This window comes from Schistocerca americana, chromosome 1, assembly GCF_021461395.2.
Source record: "Schistocerca americana isolate TAMUIC-IGC-003095 chromosome 1, iqSchAmer2.1, whole genome shotgun sequence".
Taxonomy (NCBI): domain Eukaryota; kingdom Metazoa; phylum Arthropoda; class Insecta; order Orthoptera; family Acrididae; genus Schistocerca; species Schistocerca americana.
Window position 1 is genome coordinate 1,079,480,691 of NC_060119.1, and position 21,722 is coordinate 1,079,502,412.

The window sequence follows — 21,722 nt, forward strand, 5'->3', positions numbered from 1 at the left end:
GCCGTGATTGTAGGATGCTGTAGTTTCTCCTGGACACTGTGCCCTGCACTTTAATTTTCTTCAGCCTTGCACTTCTGTAGTCGTGTGTTGCCGAAATACTTGTGCAGTTCCGCGTGGAATACTTCCCAGCTTGTGAACTTCTCCTCGTTGTTCTCATACCATTGTTTGGCAGTGCCCTCTAAGTAGAAAAATACGTTAGCCAAACACACGGTGTCATCCCATTTTTTGGCTATACGCTCATATACCTTCAGCCACTTGTTTGGATCTTGGCCATCGTCACCAGCGAACGCGGAAGAATGTCTCATGTGGTGGCACACAGCTGCTGTCATTGTAACGTCTTCTTCTTCTTCTTCTTCTTCTTCTTCTTCTTCTGTCTCCGGTAGACTGCGATCTGTTGAATATGGCTCGAACTCAGGTTTCTCACCACATAAACGGCGGCTCTCTCGTGGCCTGATGAGATCCACCATGTCGTCAATAATGTACGCTCTCACAAGTTCCAATACCCAGCAGCTCCACCAAAATAATGTCACATAGAAGAAGGTGTAATTACATGAACAATGAACATTAACTTCACTTAATGAAGGTTTATTCAGCACTTGCACATACAAGAGCGCGGAGCAAACTGCCTCCGGCCAGAACATTCCAGTACAATTATTCTTGACATTTGTGGATGCTTCTAGAATGTACTTGAACAGAATATAGAAATTAAAATGGTACCGTCCAGGTGAGTTTTGAACTCATGACCCTCTATTCAACAGTTTAGTATCATAACCTACTACACCACGGTACTGCTCAGCTGCTTCTGTGACAATATTAAAAAGACAGAGCATATTGTCTAAATGAACCCAGTGTTACATATTAATTTATGTAATTAAAAGAAATTGGTATTAATTAAAATCTGTGATACAATGTAATATGTGCTATCAGCAATTAACCAGTTATTCATGCATACTGCGAAACCATCAATAACTTAATGGAAGTATTCATAAACAGAAGTGTCAAAGTAATGCAGCCATCAGTCCTGTGTGTCCATTGTCTATAAATATGTATGGTTATACATGGTAGACTCTACCGGTTTTCGTCAAAAAGTAAAAGAAGAGGGCAGAGGGACCAGCTCATCATATGAAAGTAAATAGCAGGATCATATATCGGGTAAAATTAAGGGTGGCACACTAAAAGCAATGGTAATCTTTATAGTAAGTATACAAAAAGGAATGATAGATTGAAAAGGAATTGCAGCTATTGAAATACCATAGCTGTACTCAATTGTTATTAGATAATACTCTATAAGGAGCAAACAAAAGAACACTCTAGGAGGATGACAGCAAAAAGTAAAAATAAAAGTAGAAATGTATCCATCCGTGTAATAAGACCTAGGATATTATAAGCAAAAAGTGGATACTGTGTATGTTAATTTTCCAAAAGCACACCTTTTTCACCAATAACTGCAAAGTCTCTAATTGTAAGAAAATTATTTGGAAGATGGGAAGCCAATATCAGTTATTTGGGCAGAAACTTCCTTACATCATACTTCTGGAGAGTATCTATGGAAAGAAGATAATTAATAGTAGTCCCATTATAGGAAGTCGCGAAAATAAAAAATATACTACTAAACTATGCAATTACAGATTTTATATACTGAATAGTGCTCAACCAAACTGGACATTAACTGTTCCGTATAAATATATATTCCATATAAATATATATAAATCAAAGGGGAAATGCAAAAATCAAGAGGTAACCTCAAGTACTTACCACAGAATTTTAAATCGAACGAGAGTCCGTATTGGGTCCAAAATTGGCATAAGGAAAAGGAGAATGTACACTTCATCACATATATACAAATACATCACTGCTTAGTAACGTAATCGCGGACAAGTCACCAGAAAATAATCTCCATTCCCCAGACCATCATTACAACACTTAAATGTCATGAAAAGTTGCATAGATGAAATTGTTACAATCTATCATTAAGGTAATGTAAAACCGAATGGACTGAAACATCTACATAACTAAACCTAAATCTAAAGAGTATTGTCTAATAACAATTGAGTACAGCTATGGTGTTTCAATAGCTGTAATTCCTTTTCAATGTATCATTCCTTTTTGTATACTTACTATAAGAATTGCCATTGCTTATAGTGTATCCCCCTTTATTTTACCTGATATACGATCCTGCTATTTACTTTACATATGAGACGGTCCTTCTGCATGTGTCTTTTATTTTTAGACAAAAACCAGCAGAGTCTACCACTTATAACCATACATAATTACAGACAATGGATATAAAGGACTGATGGTTGGATTACTTTGACACTTCTGTTTTATGAATACTTCCTTTAAGTTACTGATGGTTTCACAGTATGCATGAATAACTGGTTACTTGCTGATAGTACATATAACTTTGTATTATATAGATTTTAGTGAAGACCAATTTCTTTTAATTATATAAATTAATATGTAACACTGGCCTCATTTAGACAATACACTCTGTCTTTTTAATATGTACTTATTGCTAGTTTATAACCTTCATTGTATAGGCCTGAAGATGACTTAATGTAAAGTTGAAACTGGTAGTCTAAAAATGAAACCTAAATAAAGGCTATTGGTATTGCATTATTGGAAATTGACCAACCAAAGTCGCGCACTCCAGACAGAGGAGGGGGTTACAGTCATCCTGGCATGTGCCCTAATCAATGCAGGGAAAACAAAGAGACCTGGTCCTGCAGCCTAACCGCTGTGACACTACACTCAGATTCACAAATTGGTTTCACATTCAGCTTACTGTCAATGCCTCAAGCAGCCACGGTGTTCCTGTGTCCACATTGTTGTTCAGCTGTTACGTTTTTGTATTAACCTCCACTGTTCTTTATTCCTTAATTACTATAGACTGTCTCTCAGACTGCTACAAATGTATGTACCTCCCTATTGGATGGCAAGATAAACATGGCAGAATGTTTGCACTGTTGCTGCACTTTCTTATTTTTGGGCCTTGAGAAGTCTTGCAGACATATCATAGTGTTTGTGTGTTGTATTCTTATTGAATATTATGGTTTCTCCATGGCAAGGAAAGTTGCATCTTCTTCGCAACTTGTTTTATGTGAGCCAGATGTAGATGTCAATGAATTCTCAGATGAAAACATGTATGACAACAATAACCCTGCTTTTGAGATACTTGGTGATCATGACACTAATTTGAAGCAGGAAACAAAGTGATGACGATGTGACAGTTGATGACAATGGAGAGGCTTGCTTCTTCAGTAAGAACAGATGTTTTAGATGGATAAAACAGGTGTCAGGTTACATAAGAACAAGGTTAGATTGTCTTGCTGCTCCCTGAACAGCGACATACGGCAAAAAGTCTCAGAGTAAACCCTGTTTTGAAGGTAGTACAAGCCTCAAACACAGAAAGAACTGTGTGAAAAATGTATGCTTTTGCCCTCCTTGTTTGAAGAGTAAAACAAGGTAACCATGTCTACAGTGCGGTGTTTCAATTTGTTTGATTTGCTCTCTGACAGTATACGTGAAACACAAGCAGGCTGACAGTTATTAAAAAATGATGCAGAGGCTCTTAAGAATATAAAATTATTTTCCACTTGATCTTTTAAAACTAAAATGTGGCAAAGTGTCTCTCTTCACACATTTATCGAGTTCAATAGTTGGTCTACGCAGAAACTATAAGAAGTATACTCAAAGCTGATTTCATACACAATGTCTCACAAATTAAATGTGTTTTTCAATATAGTTATGTTGTGAATCTGTAATATTATGCCCCTGGTGATAATCTGTGAGAGGGTAGAGATGTCAGTATCTACTGTTATTTTAGTAAAGCTTAAAATCAAAATATACTGCAAATTCTGCTCGGTTTCAGTTGTCTAAATGTTTTAAATCTTGAATTGTTTTAAAAAAATATAATTTTCATGAAGTCTACTTCCAAGAAGTGTAATTAACAGCAGAAAGTCATTAAAACATATATCCACCACAACAATTGTTTTATGTGTAAAAAAATGAAAAGGCAGTTTGAGACACACCTCCATAGCATTTGCAATTCTCTCAATGCCAAAAGCAATTTAAGTAAAGGTGATGGAGGATGGTATCCTTGGGCTTGCTGAGGTGATACCCTGTGCTACAGTTAATAGTGTTGTGGATTTTAAAATTTTACCAGAAAACTGAATTGTCATTCAATACATTTCATGACATATCAACTGGCACCTGTCAGTTATTCTAAGGTGAGTCATCAATGGTTCACCTGAGGATGACTGGCACGCGTTCAGTTGAAATGTCATGGACTGTATTGAACTACAATTGGCTCCAAGCTCAAAATTTGTCTGAGCAGTTAATAGTGTAGTCTGTAATTTTATTTTAAATGGATTCTTTCATGATCAAGTCCCAGACGTTAGCAGCCTGAGTATGTGTCTTCATTTGGTCAACAGCGATGAGGTGTGCAGTCATAAAGCTGTGTTCCAGTCATCAACTCATACATTAGTCTCGGACATGTGCCCCACTAGTGTTCAACACAGCATTCTCCCTCAATTATGATACTTTGGCCAACATCTGGCAGACCTCAGTGAGAAAGAATCTGATGATCTGTGCCTCCACAAGTCAGGAGTCCATCTTTTACAACGTCCAAATGCAGTCCAATTTGTGCAAGCAGATATGTGCTGTACCTCATACTCCTCCAATATGCAACCAATTCTACCTAATATAGTGGCAGCATATGGGAGAAACACAACTGCTTGCTGCTTCTCTGCCACTCCATGTGGAGTTGCCACAAGACAGGGAATGAATCTGATAGATCAAAGGAAAGATTATGGTTTACAATCCCATCAATGACAAAGTTGTTTAGAAATAGAGCCCTGACAGGTTGGGAGAGGAAACCAATGTCATTAACATTGTAACTACCACAGTATTTACCTTAAAGGATTTAGGGAAACCACAGGAAGCTAAACTTCAGTGGCCAGATATGGTACTGAACTACAGTCATTCCTAATGCGAGTCCAATGTGCTTATCACTGACTACTTGCCTAGTTGAACCTGGAAATTATTGAGAGAAGACGAAACAAAACTTATCTTTGCAGACAGCCATGGACGAGATTTAGCCACTATCCTTATGAATATGCAATCTAAATTTTCCGTTACTGCCACAGTCAAACCCGGGGCCCCTTTCCAGCAAATAATTAAATACTTAAACCCTCAACCAAATGATGTTTGTGTAATTACTGCTGGAGCTAACAATATTTATAAAAATGAGTCGAAAAATGCAATCACAGCATTGCGAAATGCACTGGAAAGAATCTCGCCAAGAAAAACAATCGTCGTTAGCATCCCTCACAGACATGACCTAATGAACAGTTCATGTGTAAATAATGAAATCAAACTCACAAACAGAATGTTTCAAAACGTATGCAAAGCAATCAAGGACGTGAAGTTTTTGGACAGTAATTCCGAAGAGAGAAACCATTTTAGTCGACACGGAATGCACAGGAACCGGCTAGGAGAACATGTACTCACTAAAGCACTATTAGCAGAAACATTCATACTATTTGAAAACACCACTCCTCCAATCATTCTAAAAGCACCTGTGCCCATTGAAACTGTACCATTGGAAGAAATACAGACAGTGTTGTCAAAATACTCCTTCAAACCTAATGGAACAGCTGAAGGGAAGACTTCATATGCGGCAGCACCTGTATGTGAATCAACACAAAAAAGCAAGACAGCACCAGCAGTTACAACTCAAGTGCGAAACGTTAGTCCACTACCAACTTGTGAAGCAGCAGCATCTAAGGAAGAAGAACAGTCATCAATAGCAGAAACAGCAACACCAACCCCCACAGGATCAAGTGTACAAGCTGATAGTGTAGAAACCTCACCAACAAGAGATCCACCCTCTATGGCAAAAAGGAGCACAGTAGTGACTGCAGCTGCTCCACATAGGAAGTGCCTGAGATCATGAAAGCCCTCAGCTGCAAATGGGGATTTTTTATGGTACTGGGGCAGAAGGGGGAAGGTTCCAATCAGAATGTAAGTAATGTAGTTAATAAAAACAAATGTGGGTGTTACCAGCACAACAGCTCCCCCTTCCCTGCAAAAAAAAAAAAACTGTTCCTGTAATACTGGTATGTCAAAAGAAATAAAACTCAGTCCCAACAGTGGCAGCACCACAACCAATCATGCAATTAAAAATAAGCTCAAAATTTTTCACCAAAATATTCAAAGCCTGCACTGTAAGTTAGACCAATTTATTGTAAATATTGATGAACCAACAGGTGCAAATTGTGCTCATATTCTCTGTCTGACAGAACACAATGCCACTTTTGGCATCGAAATGCTCAATATACCAAACTATGTTTTAGCTACCTCATTTTGTAGAAAGCATATGTGCAAAGGTAGGGCAGTTATTTATGTAAAAAACAGCCTGTCCTTTAATACAATAGATGTAGAGAAATATTGTGTAGAGAAAGACTTTGAGGCATGTGTCACAGAAATAGTAGAAGCTAACAAGAAACTGGTAATCGTAGCAGTATACAGGGCTCCATCTGGTAATTTTAAAGTATTCATGAAACAATTAGATTCTGTGCTATTGTATCTCACAAGAAAAAATAGGGACATTATAATGACTGGAGATTTTAATATAGATTTCCTAGAAAGCTCATCTTCTAAGACAGAGTTTGCAAATTTAATGCATACCTACAACCTTGTCTCCACTGTCAGTTTTCCCACAAGAACTACTGCCACTTCCAGCACTCTAATAGACAATATCTTTGTAGATATGAGTAAAATTCATCACATCGAAGTTGAAAAAGTCATAAATGGTCTCTCTGATCATGATGGGCAAATACTCACAATTGACAACTTTAATACAAATCAGAACAAAGCTAGTGCACAGTGGAAAACCATTAGAAACATGAATGAGGAAAATATCCAAAACCTCAAATTATGCATTCAGGAGACTGACTGGAGGTATGTTTATCTTGCAAATGATGTTAATACAGAATATAATTTATTTACTGATGAATTATCGGGTATATTTGAAAGAATCTTTCCAAAAAGGTCTGTAGACTACAGAACAGGCAATCAAGCGAAAAACCATGTTCACCAAGGGCATAAAAATATCATGCCAGAGAAAAAGGGAACTGTATATAATATCCAGACAATCCTATAATCCCCTCCAGATGAAATATTATAGGACATACAGCAAACTCTTAACTAAAGTCACTAAAAAATTTAGAAGTATGTGCATAAAAGCTGAAATTAATTGTTCAAATAATAAAATCAGAACGATTTGGAATGTAATAAAGAGGGAAACAGGTACTGCACCATCTGACAATGAAAAAATTGCTGTCGCTTAAAAATTAACGATTTGGAAATAACTGATAGTAAACAGATAGCAGACACATTTAACAACCACTTTCTAAGTGTCACCTCTCAAATAGGTTGCAGTGGTGACCTAAGGGAAGCTGCAGATATTCTGAAACTTAACCTCCCACAATGTTTTAATGATATAAATGTAACACCCATAACCGTTAATGAAATAAAAATAATAATTCACTCATTGAAAGGTAAAGGATCTTAAGGTATAGATAACATCTCTAGCAAACTGTTGAAAGCCTGCAGTAAGGATGTAAGTGTAGTACTTGCTCACATTTGTAACACGTCTCTTTATGAGGGAGTTGTTCCAGAGAGAATGAAATATGCCATTGAGAGACCTCTTTTCAAGTCTGGCGATGCTACAGATGTCAAAAATTATCATCCTGTCTCTCTCTTAACAACATTTTCAAAGGTTCTTGAAAAGGCAGTGTATAACAGGATTGTGGCACATCTTGATAAACTTAATATTATTAACAACAGACAGTTTGGTTTTCAAAAAGGGGTTTCCACAGAGCGTGTCATATATTCACTCACAAATGATGTCTTGGAGTCTATTAATAGTAAGAAATCACCAGTTGGTGTCTTCTGTGATATTTCCAAGGCCTTTGATTGTGTAAACCATAAGACACTCTTGGAGAAGGCCTATCGTTACGGAATCAAAGGGCTTATAGGTAACCGGCTAAAATTATATCTTGAAGACAGGAAACAAAAGGTGGTTCTAAACGGCTGCAACACAGGATCTTCTAATCTAGTGGATTCTGAATGGGGCAAAATTCAGCATGGAGTTCCCCAGGGATCTGTCCTTGGACCCTTGCCATTTTTAATATATGTTAATGATTTACCCCTGTCCATTAGTAAAAATTGTGAATTCACAATGTTTGCTGATGATACAAGCATTGTCGTAGATGGTAAGTCTACTGCTGATCTGGAGACTGATGTTAATGATATACTCAGAGAAGTTACAGCTTGGTTTTCAATTAATTTTCTTTCAGTTAATATTAAAAAACCTAAGTTTATACAGTTCCACACAAAAAATAAAACTCTAGAAAATATAGTAATTGCTCATGACAACCAGAAACTAGAACAGGTGCAATCCACTAAATTCCTGGGGGTTCACATTAACAGTAGGCTCAACTGGGAACAGCATGTGTCCCTTACTCTAAAAAGGCTTTCATCAGCAACTTTTGCTCTAAGAATCATTACTCATTTTAGGGACATCAACAAGCTAAAATCAGCTTACTTTGGGTACTTTCACTCATTATTGAGTTACGGAATAATATTCTGGGGTAATTCACCAGCCTCAAAAAAAGTCTTAACTGCTCAGAAGAGAGCAGTCAGAAACGTGTGGGGTTCCTCCACGAACCTCATGTAGAAAACTTTTCACACAGTTAGGTATTCTGACCACATGTCAGTACATATACTCTCTGATGAATGTAGTTAATAAACTCTATGCTCAGTATGAAACAAATTGTTCATACCATAACTACAATACTAGAGGTCAAGATGATCTACATGTTGAACTAAAAAATTTATCAATTGTACAGAAGGGAGTAAAGTATGCTGCTATAAAAACTTTTAATGCATTGCCTAATTATATTAAATCTACAAGAGAAAATGAAACGCTGTTCAAAGTTCCGTTAAAAAAATACCTGCTTGACCATCCACTGTACTCCTTAGATGAATTCTTTTCCAGAAGTAATGCCCTCCTTTAATAATAGATGTATTTAGTCTCTTAGTCATTAGATGGACAATACAATTTTATGTTAATGTTATAATGTTATATTGTGAATTGCTATACTAGTTAAATGACAGCTTGTAAATGAGAAAAAGTTATACTTATTAACATCTATATCATTGTATTATATTACTATTCTGTAGCATTAATCGTATTTGTACAATTGTATTGACACGTTCCACATCCAGGCGAATCACTCGCAAGTACGGATCTATGGAATACGCATACCAAATAAAAAAACAAAAAAATTACAATGAGCAAACTTTGTAGTCCAATGTTCTGAGATTACTACTTGCTTATACAGATTGTGGTGACTACCTGTATGCAGAAAAAAAAAATTCATTAGCGAGTTGATGGTAAACAGTTTGTTCCAATGTGCCATCCATTTACCTACTGATTATCACAAAAATTGTAGTTTTTTATAACCGTTTCCACTATGGACACAGAGTTAAAAGGCACATTAAGAATTAGGGAATCTTCCAATTTGTCCCTCCCATGCAAACAAATCAAGAGTATGCTGGCTACACACGTAGTCTTACAACCTGAGGAAACCAACTAAATTCATTGTTGCCACCAACATATCACCTGCCCTCCAAGTTGGAGCAGCTAGACCTATCACAACGACTATTCTGTGGTCTCTCTTGGTAAAACTGTACCAGGAGTGTTCCACACTCTAACCTTGAAGTGTTTCTTGGTAATCGCTATTGCAAACTGTCACAGGAATGACATCATGATGGTAGAACAATATATTTATATAGCCAGCCCCATAAAGATGTTTCTGTTTCAATCACTGGAGAAGAATTAAGTATTTACTTAACTTCCTAGGTTCTACAATGCAATCAAACTGAATTTCTGAATAAATACATATTGTCTGCAGGGGTAAATGCATATAACATTGCAACAAATAATTTAATATGCAGTTTTCACTTTCCGCTTTTTCCATTACTTAGCATTTCTTTTATTGATAAACATACTGCAGGACCCAAGTACACAGAAAATAAATCTGCTTCCAGGCTAATATACACTTCCAGCTACAGATCAGACACTTCAACCAAGATTTCACTTTCACACTGGTTGACTTCACCAACTCCCAAACAGATTGTCACCTTCCAACCTACCTACACATCAGGCTACACAACAGAAAGGGCCATCTACACAAGATAAGAAATTCATAAATTTTTCTGTAACCTTAATATTCATATATTCCAGCCAAAATCAATAACACCATTTCAAAACAATAGTCTAGTGAATTCATATGGCAAATCCCCAAGAATTCAATTATGGAATCAGTTTTGATGAAAATCAAAAGTTTTCTATAGTTAGCAATGCTGTCATAACTAATTCTGTAAACTGAACACATTATGAGAGACTGAGATGGTTGCCACTTTGATACAGTGCTCCACAGGTAGAAACAATTAAACAGATAGATAAATACTAACTGAAAGAAATACAATTTCTGCAAGGAAGATTAAAAATACCTTTGGCTTCATTGGTGGAAATTCATGAGATGCACTCAATAACTTAAATTGTACAGGTGCTCTGTCTGGCCTGCGGTTGTTACTAAATGCATCCCATATTGCTCTGTGCACTGCATTGTTAAGAGCATCAAGCCCCGTCAAACCCACAAGTGCTAACGGTTTTGCGTACAGTTCAGGAGGGAAATCAGCCACATCTGGAGAAGATGCCATCTGCTGAAACACAAGACTTCATGTATTCAAGGAACTACAGTCCCTCGTGAGTTTATATTACTCTTTATTTAGCTTTAATATGCTTAATATTAAATACACTATCTGCTCAAAAATATTCGGACACCCCAATTAATGCAGAATTTACCATTAGATGCCACAAGAGGTGGACCTGCCAGTATATAAGGAGACATAAAGTATCATGTTATCAATAGAAAAGCAGTGACAGCAAAATGGGTCAGTTAGGAGAGCTCAGTGATTCTGAATGTGGGCTTATCATCGCATATAACTTGAGTAATAAATCCGTCAGAGACATTTCAACTCTTCTAAAGCTGTCCAAGACTACTGTTGCTGACATCACTGTAAAGTAGAAATGTGATTGAACAATCACAGCTAAACTACCAGGCAGAACTCGTATAAAGATGGACACCCTTGTTCATTACGGAGGGTGGTTGCAAAAAAAATCAATGGAATAAGCAAATGGAATCAATCATGAGTCCCACAGAGCTACCAGCAGTCCAGCTAGCACAGTGACAGGAAGTTAAAATAAATGGGGTATAATGGCCGAGCAGCTCCTCAAAAGTGACAATTTCTGCAATCAACTCTTGAGTGGTGGAACGATACCACTGGAGAACGAATGATTAGTAACACGTAATACTGAGTGATAAATCAAGTTATACTCTACAGCAACCTGATGGAAGGGTTTGGTTTCGTGAATGCCTGGAGAACTTTACCTGCCATCATGTGTAAGTTCAACAGTGAAGTATTGAGGAGTTGGTGTCATTGTATGTGGTGTTTTTCATGGTTAGGGTGTGATCCTTTTCTTTCACTTAAGTAACTGGAAAATATAGAATATAAACACATTTCACAGCATTGTGTACTGGGTACAATAGAGGAACAGCAAGATTGTGCAGCCTGTCATACAGCAGCACCTGTGAGGCAATTGTCTGTGGAAAGCAGCATTCTTGAAGCAGACTGGCCTGAACAGAGTTTGAATGACGAGTTTGAACTTTTGAGTTCGCACCAGAGCCCGACATCCAACATCACTAGTTTCTCTGCTTTAGGCTCATGAGCGAGAATGGGCTGTCATTACTGCACAGACATTTAGACACACCACAAAAATTGTCCCCAACAGTGTTCAAGCCATTGCAGTGGCACCCGCATTTAAGGTAATATATGTCTGGTACTTTTGATCAGATAGTGTATAGAAAGCACAGTAAATTATGTAATTTCTATTACATGGACATTGGATTAACTACAATTAACTATTCACTAATCTAATATTGGAATCTTCTACATAGGCAAAAGTCTTGTGACCAATAAATACATCTTCTTGGCCTATTTTCTGTCTTACTTTGAAGTGATACTACAGAATGTATTAGAACAGCAGCTGATGAAAACAGTTTACAGGGTACGACATGAAATTCGTTATACACAACAGAACAGAGATATGGCACAGGCGAAGGTGAAACTTCTCACAATTTCTTATAAATAATGTACTTTCAATTGTCTTGTAACATTGGCATAACTGACAATCACATAGTGTCTTGCCAATTGTGCTATCAAGGTGCTGTAACGCACATCTTTTATATTACATCCAACATGTACACAATGGTGATAAATTGTGATTAGTAATATGTTGTATTTCATACAATCACAGTTTGCTTTACCAGATGCAACACGACGAAACATCTGATCGAATATTTCTTGTGACTATACAAAAAGAACGATCTGGGGCATTATTAATACAACTGATCTTTATAGGCCTACATGCAAAGTTATAACAAACTAGCTCACGAACTTTTGTGCACAAAAAATTAATAAAAACAGCCTGCCACGACTCTCGTAGGTCTGAGACAGTCACAGTACATAAGCCATTTCGTACAGTGTACTAAAATTAGTTAGACACAACACTGGATGCACAGGAAAGTTATACCGAAATGTCAATTTGCATTATACTAACAAAACATTTCTGAATACGGTCTGCCTAATTTTCACTGAACTGCCTATAACAGAAGTACGAGTACAGCTGAATCACATTCTAGCACAACCTTGGGAGAGTCATGTGCTTTCTCCGGTATTTTCTGGTTTTAAGTTTTACACTAACCTCTGTTTTCATGTAGGCTTCATTATCAGAATGAATTATCTACTGGTTGTCAATATGTGCATATCACACACAATTCTACACTCGTATTTCACATAGACGTCAGATAAAATTCATCTTTCTTGTAGTTTTCCCTTTCCGTATCAAACTTCACAAGACATGTTTTGATATTCACAACTGTCAACAACCACCTGCATCGTCGGCAAAGTTATTCTTATTCAGTTAGTAATATCATCTTAGACTCGTAAAATTCTTTTTTTTTTTTTTTTTTTTTTTTTTTTTTTTTTTTTTTTTTTTCCCATTTCGAGAAGTAAAGTCAAGCTTGAAAATATATACAGTAGAGCGTTGATTATCCGAAGTAATTGGGGGACATGGGTGTTCGAAAAACTGGTTTGTTCGGATAATCGAACTGTACATGTTTACTTGCCAAAAAGAAGAACTGTAAAGTAAATTTATTCATAAAAACAGGCATCTCTTTTAGTATTACAAAGTAACATACAAAGGCAACTTCAGTAGGAATATATAGTATGTGGCACAGTTTATTAAACAAAAGTATATACATATTACATACGCATTTTGCATGAACAATACACACAGTATACAAAATTAACGTTTTAAAAAATCCTTTATTTTGGTCTGTCTAAGCAAGCCTACACACTTACGAGCAGCTAAGTCACGTACTTTTTTCATTACAGATATCCGAAACTGGTCACTTTCATCTTGGGCTTCAAACCATCGCAAGGCAGCATCTAAACAAGTGAACGCCTCAGAAGCTGTTGGTATACTTTCATCTTCACTTTCTGGAGCACTGATTGATGAGATGCTGGCGGCGTCATCTTTATCAGTGACGACGTTTACAATCTCGCTGTCCTGCATGATTTGGTGTCCTGGATCTGCATCATCGATATTCATCCATTCATGAAGGTCTTCTTCATCACATTCGTGGCAATCTGTTTCTTTTAGCATACCGAGAATTTCGGGCATATTATTCTGTTCGTCATTTTCAATCATACCTTGTGAATTTGCTTCTGTGTCCAAAATTTTATTCCAGGCTTTCTTCAAATTCTCTTCCTTTACACCATTCCATGCTGCGCTGATCATGTAGGACGCGTCTTTCAAGTCAATATTCTTATGATTTCTTAAGAGACTTTCTTCTCGATCCTCTTCTCTTTCCAACAACACCTTACGCAACAATTCTTTCCTGTAATATCGTTTGAAAGTCTCAATAACGCCTTGATCCATGGGCTGTGATAAGGAGGTTACGTCAGGTGGAAGAAATATTACGTTTATCAACTCGTCTTTTTCGTTTAAAATATCACATGGCGGATGAGTTGGTGCATTGTCAAGGAGAAGTAGTGTTTCCTCCCTCTTCCCATTCTTTAGCTGATGAGCTTTTACAGAGAGTACGAAAACGTCCAGAAACCATTTCATAAAAATCGTACTATGCATCCAGGCACTCTTTTGTGAGGTGTACACAACAGGCAAGGCTGACATATTAACGTGCTTGAAACAACGCGGTTTTTTACTTTTACCAATCACGAACATAGGCAGTCGGTGACTTCCAGTAGCATTAGCACAAGCCAGAGCTGTAATACGGTCCTTGCTTGTTTTAGGACTAGGTGCTGCTAATTCATGACGTGAAACAAGAGTTTTTCTCGGTAAAGCTTTCCAGTTTCGTCAGCATTGTAAACATTTTCGAGAGCATAATCTTCTTCCATTAATACGTCCCTTAGTTTGACTTTGAAAGAATCAGATGCTGAAGAATCAGCCGACAGTTTTTCTCCCTGTATTGTAAGCTCATGAATGCCGTGTCTTGACTTCCAGCGTTTTAATCAGCCCGTGGTCGCTTTAAAATTCGAAGGCCCTCCAAGTTTTTCGTTGAACTGCATTGCCTTTTCACACAAAATGGGACCTGAGGTTCTCCTTCCGATCTCTTTTGTGTAAACCACTTGTAAACAGCATCATCTAGATCTGTGTTAGTGACGAGCTTCATAGTTTTACGGCTTGTTGATCCATCAGTAGAATCAAACATAGCTATAAAATTTGCTATGCTCGTCTTTTGTTATTTTTTATATCCGTAGTTGTTGACTTCCCCAGCTTGTACTCATTGGATAAAGTGGTTGCAGATTCACCTTCTTCTAACCTTTTAATAATCTTGCACTTGTCCCTCAAAGAAATTACAACACGTTTACGTTTAAGCATTTTGTATCGTCAAGTTCACTTCTTCACGCAGCAGTACACAAGTGGTCGTAACAGAGAACAGAAGGTGACTGTTTGCACCGTGAGAAGCTCTTCTTGCGGGCACGCAATCCTTCAAACTGCGCGGAGCGGCACGCCTCAACTCTAAGCTGGCGTAGCTGTTTTTGTGAACAGCTTTGATAATGCCGCTACTTCTACTGCCAGTGCCAAACCGACAGAAGTGTGCTGATTGTTAAAACACAGCGACTGGCGGCTTGGCGGGTCAGTAGCGCCTTGTGAAGGCCCCATTAGAAGCAATGTTCGGCCAGCGGTGGCCTAGTGCAGCGACTACTGAGGGAAACTTGGATTAGGAGTGAGGGGGATGATGGACGGCAGGGAGGGAGAGTAACAGGTGCGAACGAATACACAGTTCGGTTAAGCGGTCGTTCGATTGACCGACGTTCGGATAATCGACGCTCTACTGTATATATATATATTCCTTTACTTTCAAATAAAATTAATCAAAATAACTGTTACTAGTAACCTCAGCACAGCAGCAATAATAGTAACATTGCTGTCTCTAGCCTAACAAAGTCTATCATTTTCATATATATGGTTTCCCACCCTTTGTTCGGCGTCTTGCAGCCGTTTCCTATTTGTATGACAATTTAGAATTTACATTACAGCCTTTCTCAGTTGAGCACCAGTACCTTAACGACCACTGAATTTCAGATCTATGAAAGTAACATAAGCAAATCTCTTCATTTGTAAATGTGTACTATACATTTTTGTTTTTACGACACGTTCTACATCTTTGAGGATTTGCTTACTATGGGTTCATGGATTTAAAAGTATACATATTTATCTAATTATTTCTTCGATTCACTCTATTCCTAGTAATGTTACAATCTTTATTGTGTTGCAGATTTCCTCACTAGTAGTGCATTTATTTTCCGTGTTCACACAACATTTCACGAAACGTTTGGTTCCTGTTTCGACAGCTTTGGTTGTTGTTTCGAAATAAAGACATGAGAAATTTTTTGAATGATGCAGGTACAACACACGCAGTATTGCTCCAGAGATATATAACCTTTAATGAATATTGGCACAGAACTTAAATGTAGCATTCATATTCTCATATAGGGAAATGATCGACATCTATCAACCAGATTAGTGATTATATGATAGCCAATTTTGCGGCTGTGCCTGTAGTGTCAGTTTAATCACAGTCCATGTTAGACTGTGGTTTAATCCGTTCGAGTGGTATAGAGGGTTCGGGCCACTTTTTTTTTTTTTTTTGTAGGATAGCACTTTTCGTTTTGGTGGATGACGAGAGATATGCAGGTGGATAATGAAAATACTTTGTTTCTTCCACAAAACGAATAATTTAAACCAGATATTTTCTGATCAGTACGAGAATGCTTAGTTCATTAAGTGTTAAGAAAAATTCATCTGGATGTGTGTGACTGACTTGTTCGAAGTGCTGAAATGAATCCTACTAATCTATGTGACAGACTAGTGCAATGGTGTATTGCCAGATCTCTTCGCTTTATAATTCAGCTATACCTACTCATCAATCTTCAGAAACAATGAAAACAAATACTGATTCTAATGTATCAACATGCATCTTCCAGGTTCTATTCTGCAAGCATTGTTAGCTGCTACAGGTCGAAGACGCGCTTACTTGGTGCTACGCATTTGCATGAATTTGACTGAGGTAAACTGAGGTTGTGTGTTCAACTTCGGCAAACCAATGTATAAGTTTTCACAGAGTCACCTACGTAAAAAATCTGTGTAATCCGCATGTTTATTTATAAGTAAAAGCCGACTTTGGAATTTTCCTTTTTGAGAGACTTTGTGTATCAGATTCGTGTGCCAATTTGTACTTCTAGATTCCGTTATTTTACTATTCGCGTCGTTTTAACCATTCTCTAATTTCACTGTATAACTATAGGAGGGATAAGCTGTTTTTGAGAATGTTGGGATGCTTACAAAACTATTTTTGAAAAATTTTGTAAGCTGCGAGAGTTGCAGATAACTTGTTTCGTAGCAAATCAGCGTTTGCGACTCGCAGTTACTGTAAAAAAGTATCAAATCCAGCATATATCGACGAAAATAAAAATATATTTTTGAGAATTTTCGAAGGTTACAATTGTCCTGCGCTTGGTCCCTAATAGTATTAAATCGGCGTTTGTGATGTAGCTACTGTAGCAGATATTGTAACTAACATACTATATTACATTTAGTTGTCCCTTTCAACAGGTGTATACATCGTCAACATTTATCGTAACTTGACTCATATTTTCTAGTTTCCTAGCGACTGTAATTAACCTGAAAAAGTTTTTGCAAACCAGTCATTTTTGACACAGGTTTTTCCTGTTGCCTTCATAGAAATCCCATTTTGTGTACTTGCTTTAATTCCTATAGGGAATTAGCAATATTTTTAGCACAATAGATTAAAAATAGTCGGTAGGTTTACTTTAAAGTTATTTGTTCAGTGCCCCGTAAAACATACATCAGCTTCAATACAGCCCCACTGTGACTGCTATTCTCGAACATGGGATGAGGTAATTGACGTTCGTAAGCTGCTTGAAATGGACCTGACTACTATCAAACGGTTGGTAGTGCTGCGAATCAGTGCCTTGGGAGAGCTTCCAAGAGTCATGTACCAGTGGTGCTGGTACAAAGCTACCTCAAGTATTAGCCCCTCCTGTGGATCCTGTCTCCTGTGCAGGAAGTCTGAGATATGTCATTACTTATCCAAATTATTGCAGTTGATGCCTGTCATCTGGCCTCTGAGGTCACAATTGGATCATTCCAACGACTGGCAGAGAAAGTTGAGAGGACGAACCTTGCACATGGAGTTTCAGCAAAGCTCACAATCTACAGCATTGTCTGCAGAACTGATCGAAGACCCCTGGCTCCGAGTCTAGTGGAAGGATTGAGGCAGAAACTTAGAGGGTTCTGAGAAAAGCTACGCTGTGACTTGCTGGATTTGTGCTATAGGCCTGAGAACTATATCCCCCCCCCCCCCCCCCCCAAATGGTTCAAGTGTCCAATACACGCAAGAGGCTGCTATCCAGATAGCTTACTCTGTGTGGGGGTACACACAAGGGTTCATTAGATTAAGCAACTCTCCACCCAGTTCAGATAAAGACAACTGTAAGAGACCCAGAAGTATGATTGTAAGGTCCAAAAGAATTCCCCTTACTAATGGGAGTATGAAAATCCTAGTAGTTAACTGCTGAAGCATTCGTCATAAGCGTCAGAGTTTGCTCCTGCAAAGCAGTGAAGCTCTGTTAATACTAGATACAGTAAGGTGGTTGAAATCTGAAACTGATAGTCATGACATTTTTGGGGCAAATTTAAGTGTTTATCGAAATGATAGGCTACTGGGAAATAGAAGTGGTGTATTTATCACAGTAGACAAGAAGCTCAAGCCACCAAGATAGAAACTGAAACTGCATGTGAGATTGCCCAGGCCAGACTCAGTACCAGGAGTCGGCATAAAATGGTAATTGGATCCTTCTATCACCCACCAAAATCACCTCTTGATGTAATCAAAAATGTTAGTGAGAACCTTAGTTCGCTTGCACAAAAGTTCTTCACTCATGCTATAGTCAAAGTGGCGACTTCAATCATCCAATGATCAATTGGGAAAATTACACTTTACTCAGTGGTGAGTATGACAAGACAACATGTGAAACATTGCAGAATACCCTGCAGCTTATAGTATGCTGTATCCTCTATGATGGAAATATATTTCATCGTATGGTGACAAATAGACCTGACCCACTATGAGGTGGCTTGCGGAGTATGGATGTAGATGTAGAGACCTCTTTGAGGATGTCCACAGTTCGTGGTCTTGTGGTAGTGTTCTCGCTTCCCGAGCCCGGGGTCCCGAGTTCGAGTCCCGGAGAGGTCAGGGATTTTCACCTGCCTCGATATGACTGGATGTTGTTGTGTCATATTCATCACCATTATCAATCCCCATTACAGCTGGAGGGAGGCAATGGCAAACCACCTCCACTAGGACCTTGCCTAGTACGGCAGTGAGGGTCTCCTGCATCATTCCCCTACGCTCTGTCAAGGAGTATGAGACTCAATCATCATCTTTGAGGATGTCCACACTTAAAAGTGGTATCAGTAATCATGAGACGATTATGGCAACAATAATTACCAAAGTACACAGGACAACTAGAAAAATTTTGCCCAGAACAATTTGTCTCTTTAGTTATAGAATGACACTCGTATATATATATATATATATATATATATATATATATATATATATATATATATATATATATATATATATTCAATAACTAAAGAGACAAATTGGTCTGAGCAAAAAATTGTTAGTAGGGCAAGTTTGGTACTTTTATGGCTTTATGTTGGCATCATTGGTATGAGCCCTGATCAGCTGATGTATCAACATTTTTTGTTTATAACCTCAAAAATACATTTCAAGATTGTGAGTCTGCTTGAAACCTCAGACTAGTTTAACAACGTTCTGTTATTCGATTTTTACTTGCTAAAGACGAGAAACCAGTGAATATATACTGCAGAATGTCTAAAGTTCATGGTGAAGGTTGTATGAATCGTGCAAATTTCTACAAGTGGCTAGAGCAGTTCAAAAGTGCTCACGACATAGTGACTGACGAACACCGTTCTGGCCGACCAGTTGCAGTTTGAACTCCCTCACTTGAAAGTCGAACTGATGACATTATTCATGCCGACCGCCATGTGACTGTAGAAATGACTGTTGATAAGGTTCGAGTTAGTACTGGTGCAGTTCATAACATTCTCTGTAATAAGCTGAAGTATTGCAAAACATGTGCAAGATGGGTTCCAAAGGAGTTGACACAGATACGCAAAGAAATACGGTTGAGAGTATGCACAGAGCTAAAGGAACGTTATGAAAGAGAAGGTGAGCACTTCCACAACAAAATTTTAACTTGTGATGAAACTTTGGTTCACTATTATGAGCCAGAATCAAAAAGAAAAAGCATGGAGTGGAATCACACCAACCCACCTGTCAATAAAAAATTCAAAACTCAAGCATTAGCAGGAAAAGTCATGTTGATTGTATTTGGGATGCTGAAGGTCCAGTTTTTTTTATTATTTCGAAGAGCAGCATACAATCAACAGCCAATACTACTCAGATTTGCTTTTAAACAAGGTGAAGCCAGCCACAAGAGAAAGACAACATGGATCTCATAGGAGAGGTGTGATTCTCCATCAAGACAACACACTTCCTCATATTGCTCAACTAACCCATGAATCCATCGACAAAATGGTCTGGGAAGTATGGCCTCATCCCCCTTACAGTCCTGATTTAGCACCTAGTGATTTCCATTTGTTTGGTACCCTGAAGGAGGCATTCATGGGAAGAGGTTCCAGGACAATGAAGACAAGAAAAATATTTCCAGGAAATTGGTTAAAACATCAAGAGAAAAGGTTCTTTGCAGCCAGAATGAAGAAGCTTCTTGCCCGTTGGAAAACGTACATAAATTTTCAAGGGGATTATTTTGAAAAGTGGAAAAAGTATCGCTTTGTAAAAATAAACGCTTTTTTCTCCAGACCAATTTGTCTCTTTAATTATTGAATGGCCCTCATATATATATCTCAGTGACGAACTTGACACTTTCAGCACATGACATGAATGTGTAGAGGAAATATGGCTCAAGTTTAAAACAATAGTTGACTATGTATTGGATGTATATGTACCCAGTAGAACAGTTGATAATGGGAGGCCTCCTCCACAGTGTACAGTAACTGTAAGAAAACATCTAAAAAATGAGTGATATAGGTGTTAGTATCAGTGGTGTTGTGAAACAGCAGAAATTGTTAAAATTGAACAAAGCTTCAGGGCCCGATGGAGTCACTATCAGAGTCTATACTGAATTTGCGCCTGAGTTAGCCCTCTTCCAACTATAATCTACAGTAGATCCTTCTAACAGAAAACCATGCTCAGGAGTTGGAAGGAAGCATATGTCACACTTGTTTACAAGAAGGGTAGCAGGAGTTATCCACAAAACTACTGTGAAATATCTGTAACATCCATCTGTTGTAGGATTATAGAGGATTTTCTGAGATCAGACATAATGAGGTACCTCTAACAGAATGACCTCCTCCACTCCACCCAGCATGGACTTGGAGAACATCGATCAAGCGAATTCTAACTCGCTCTTTTCTCATAAGACATACTGAAAGTTTTGGGTGAAGGCAGTCAGATAGATGCAGTATTTCCTGATTTCAAAAAAGCTTTTAACTCAGTACCATACCTATGCTTATTGTCAAAAGTATAGTCGCATGAGGTATCAATCGAAATTTGTGACTGGATTGAGTATTTTTGGATAGGGAGGACACAGTCTGTTATTTTGGAAGGAGAGTCATCCCCAGATGTGGGAGTAAATTCGGGTGCGCCCCAGGGAAGTGTGTTGGGACCCTTTCTGTCCATGTTATATATTAATGATATCATGAACAACGATAAGGGGAGACGGAAGGCACACAGACTCAAAAAATCGAATTTTAGATTTTGTGTATTTGAAGTGGACGCTATTTCCTGCGTAAAACAGTTTTTGTATCATATAAATACGATAATTTTTTCGTGAGATATGATGATTTTCCTGACACTCTTTGCGTT

At 37.9% G+C, this 21,722-nt stretch overlaps 1 protein-coding gene across 2 annotated transcripts in view; it reads right to left on the bottom strand.

The window, feature by feature from the left end:
* LOC124617695 (trafficking protein particle complex subunit 11) overlaps positions 1-13,119 on the bottom strand; it is a 120,347-nt gene extending 107,228 nt beyond the window's left edge. The window contains exons 1-2 of one of the 2 annotated variants that reach the window (XM_047145287.1): positions 12,899-13,119; positions 10,585-10,794 (exon numbers count right to left, since the gene is read on the bottom strand). In XM_047145287.1, the coding sequence (XP_047001243.1) occupies positions 10,585-10,794; positions 12,899-12,910 (222 nt within the window). In that variant the 5' untranslated portion in view covers positions 12,911-13,119. Of the gene's footprint in view, positions 1-10,584; positions 10,798-12,898 lie in introns of both variants that reach the window. The other variant, XM_047145286.1, reaches the window with a different exon arrangement.
* Positions 13,120-21,722: the final 8,603 nt, after the last annotated feature.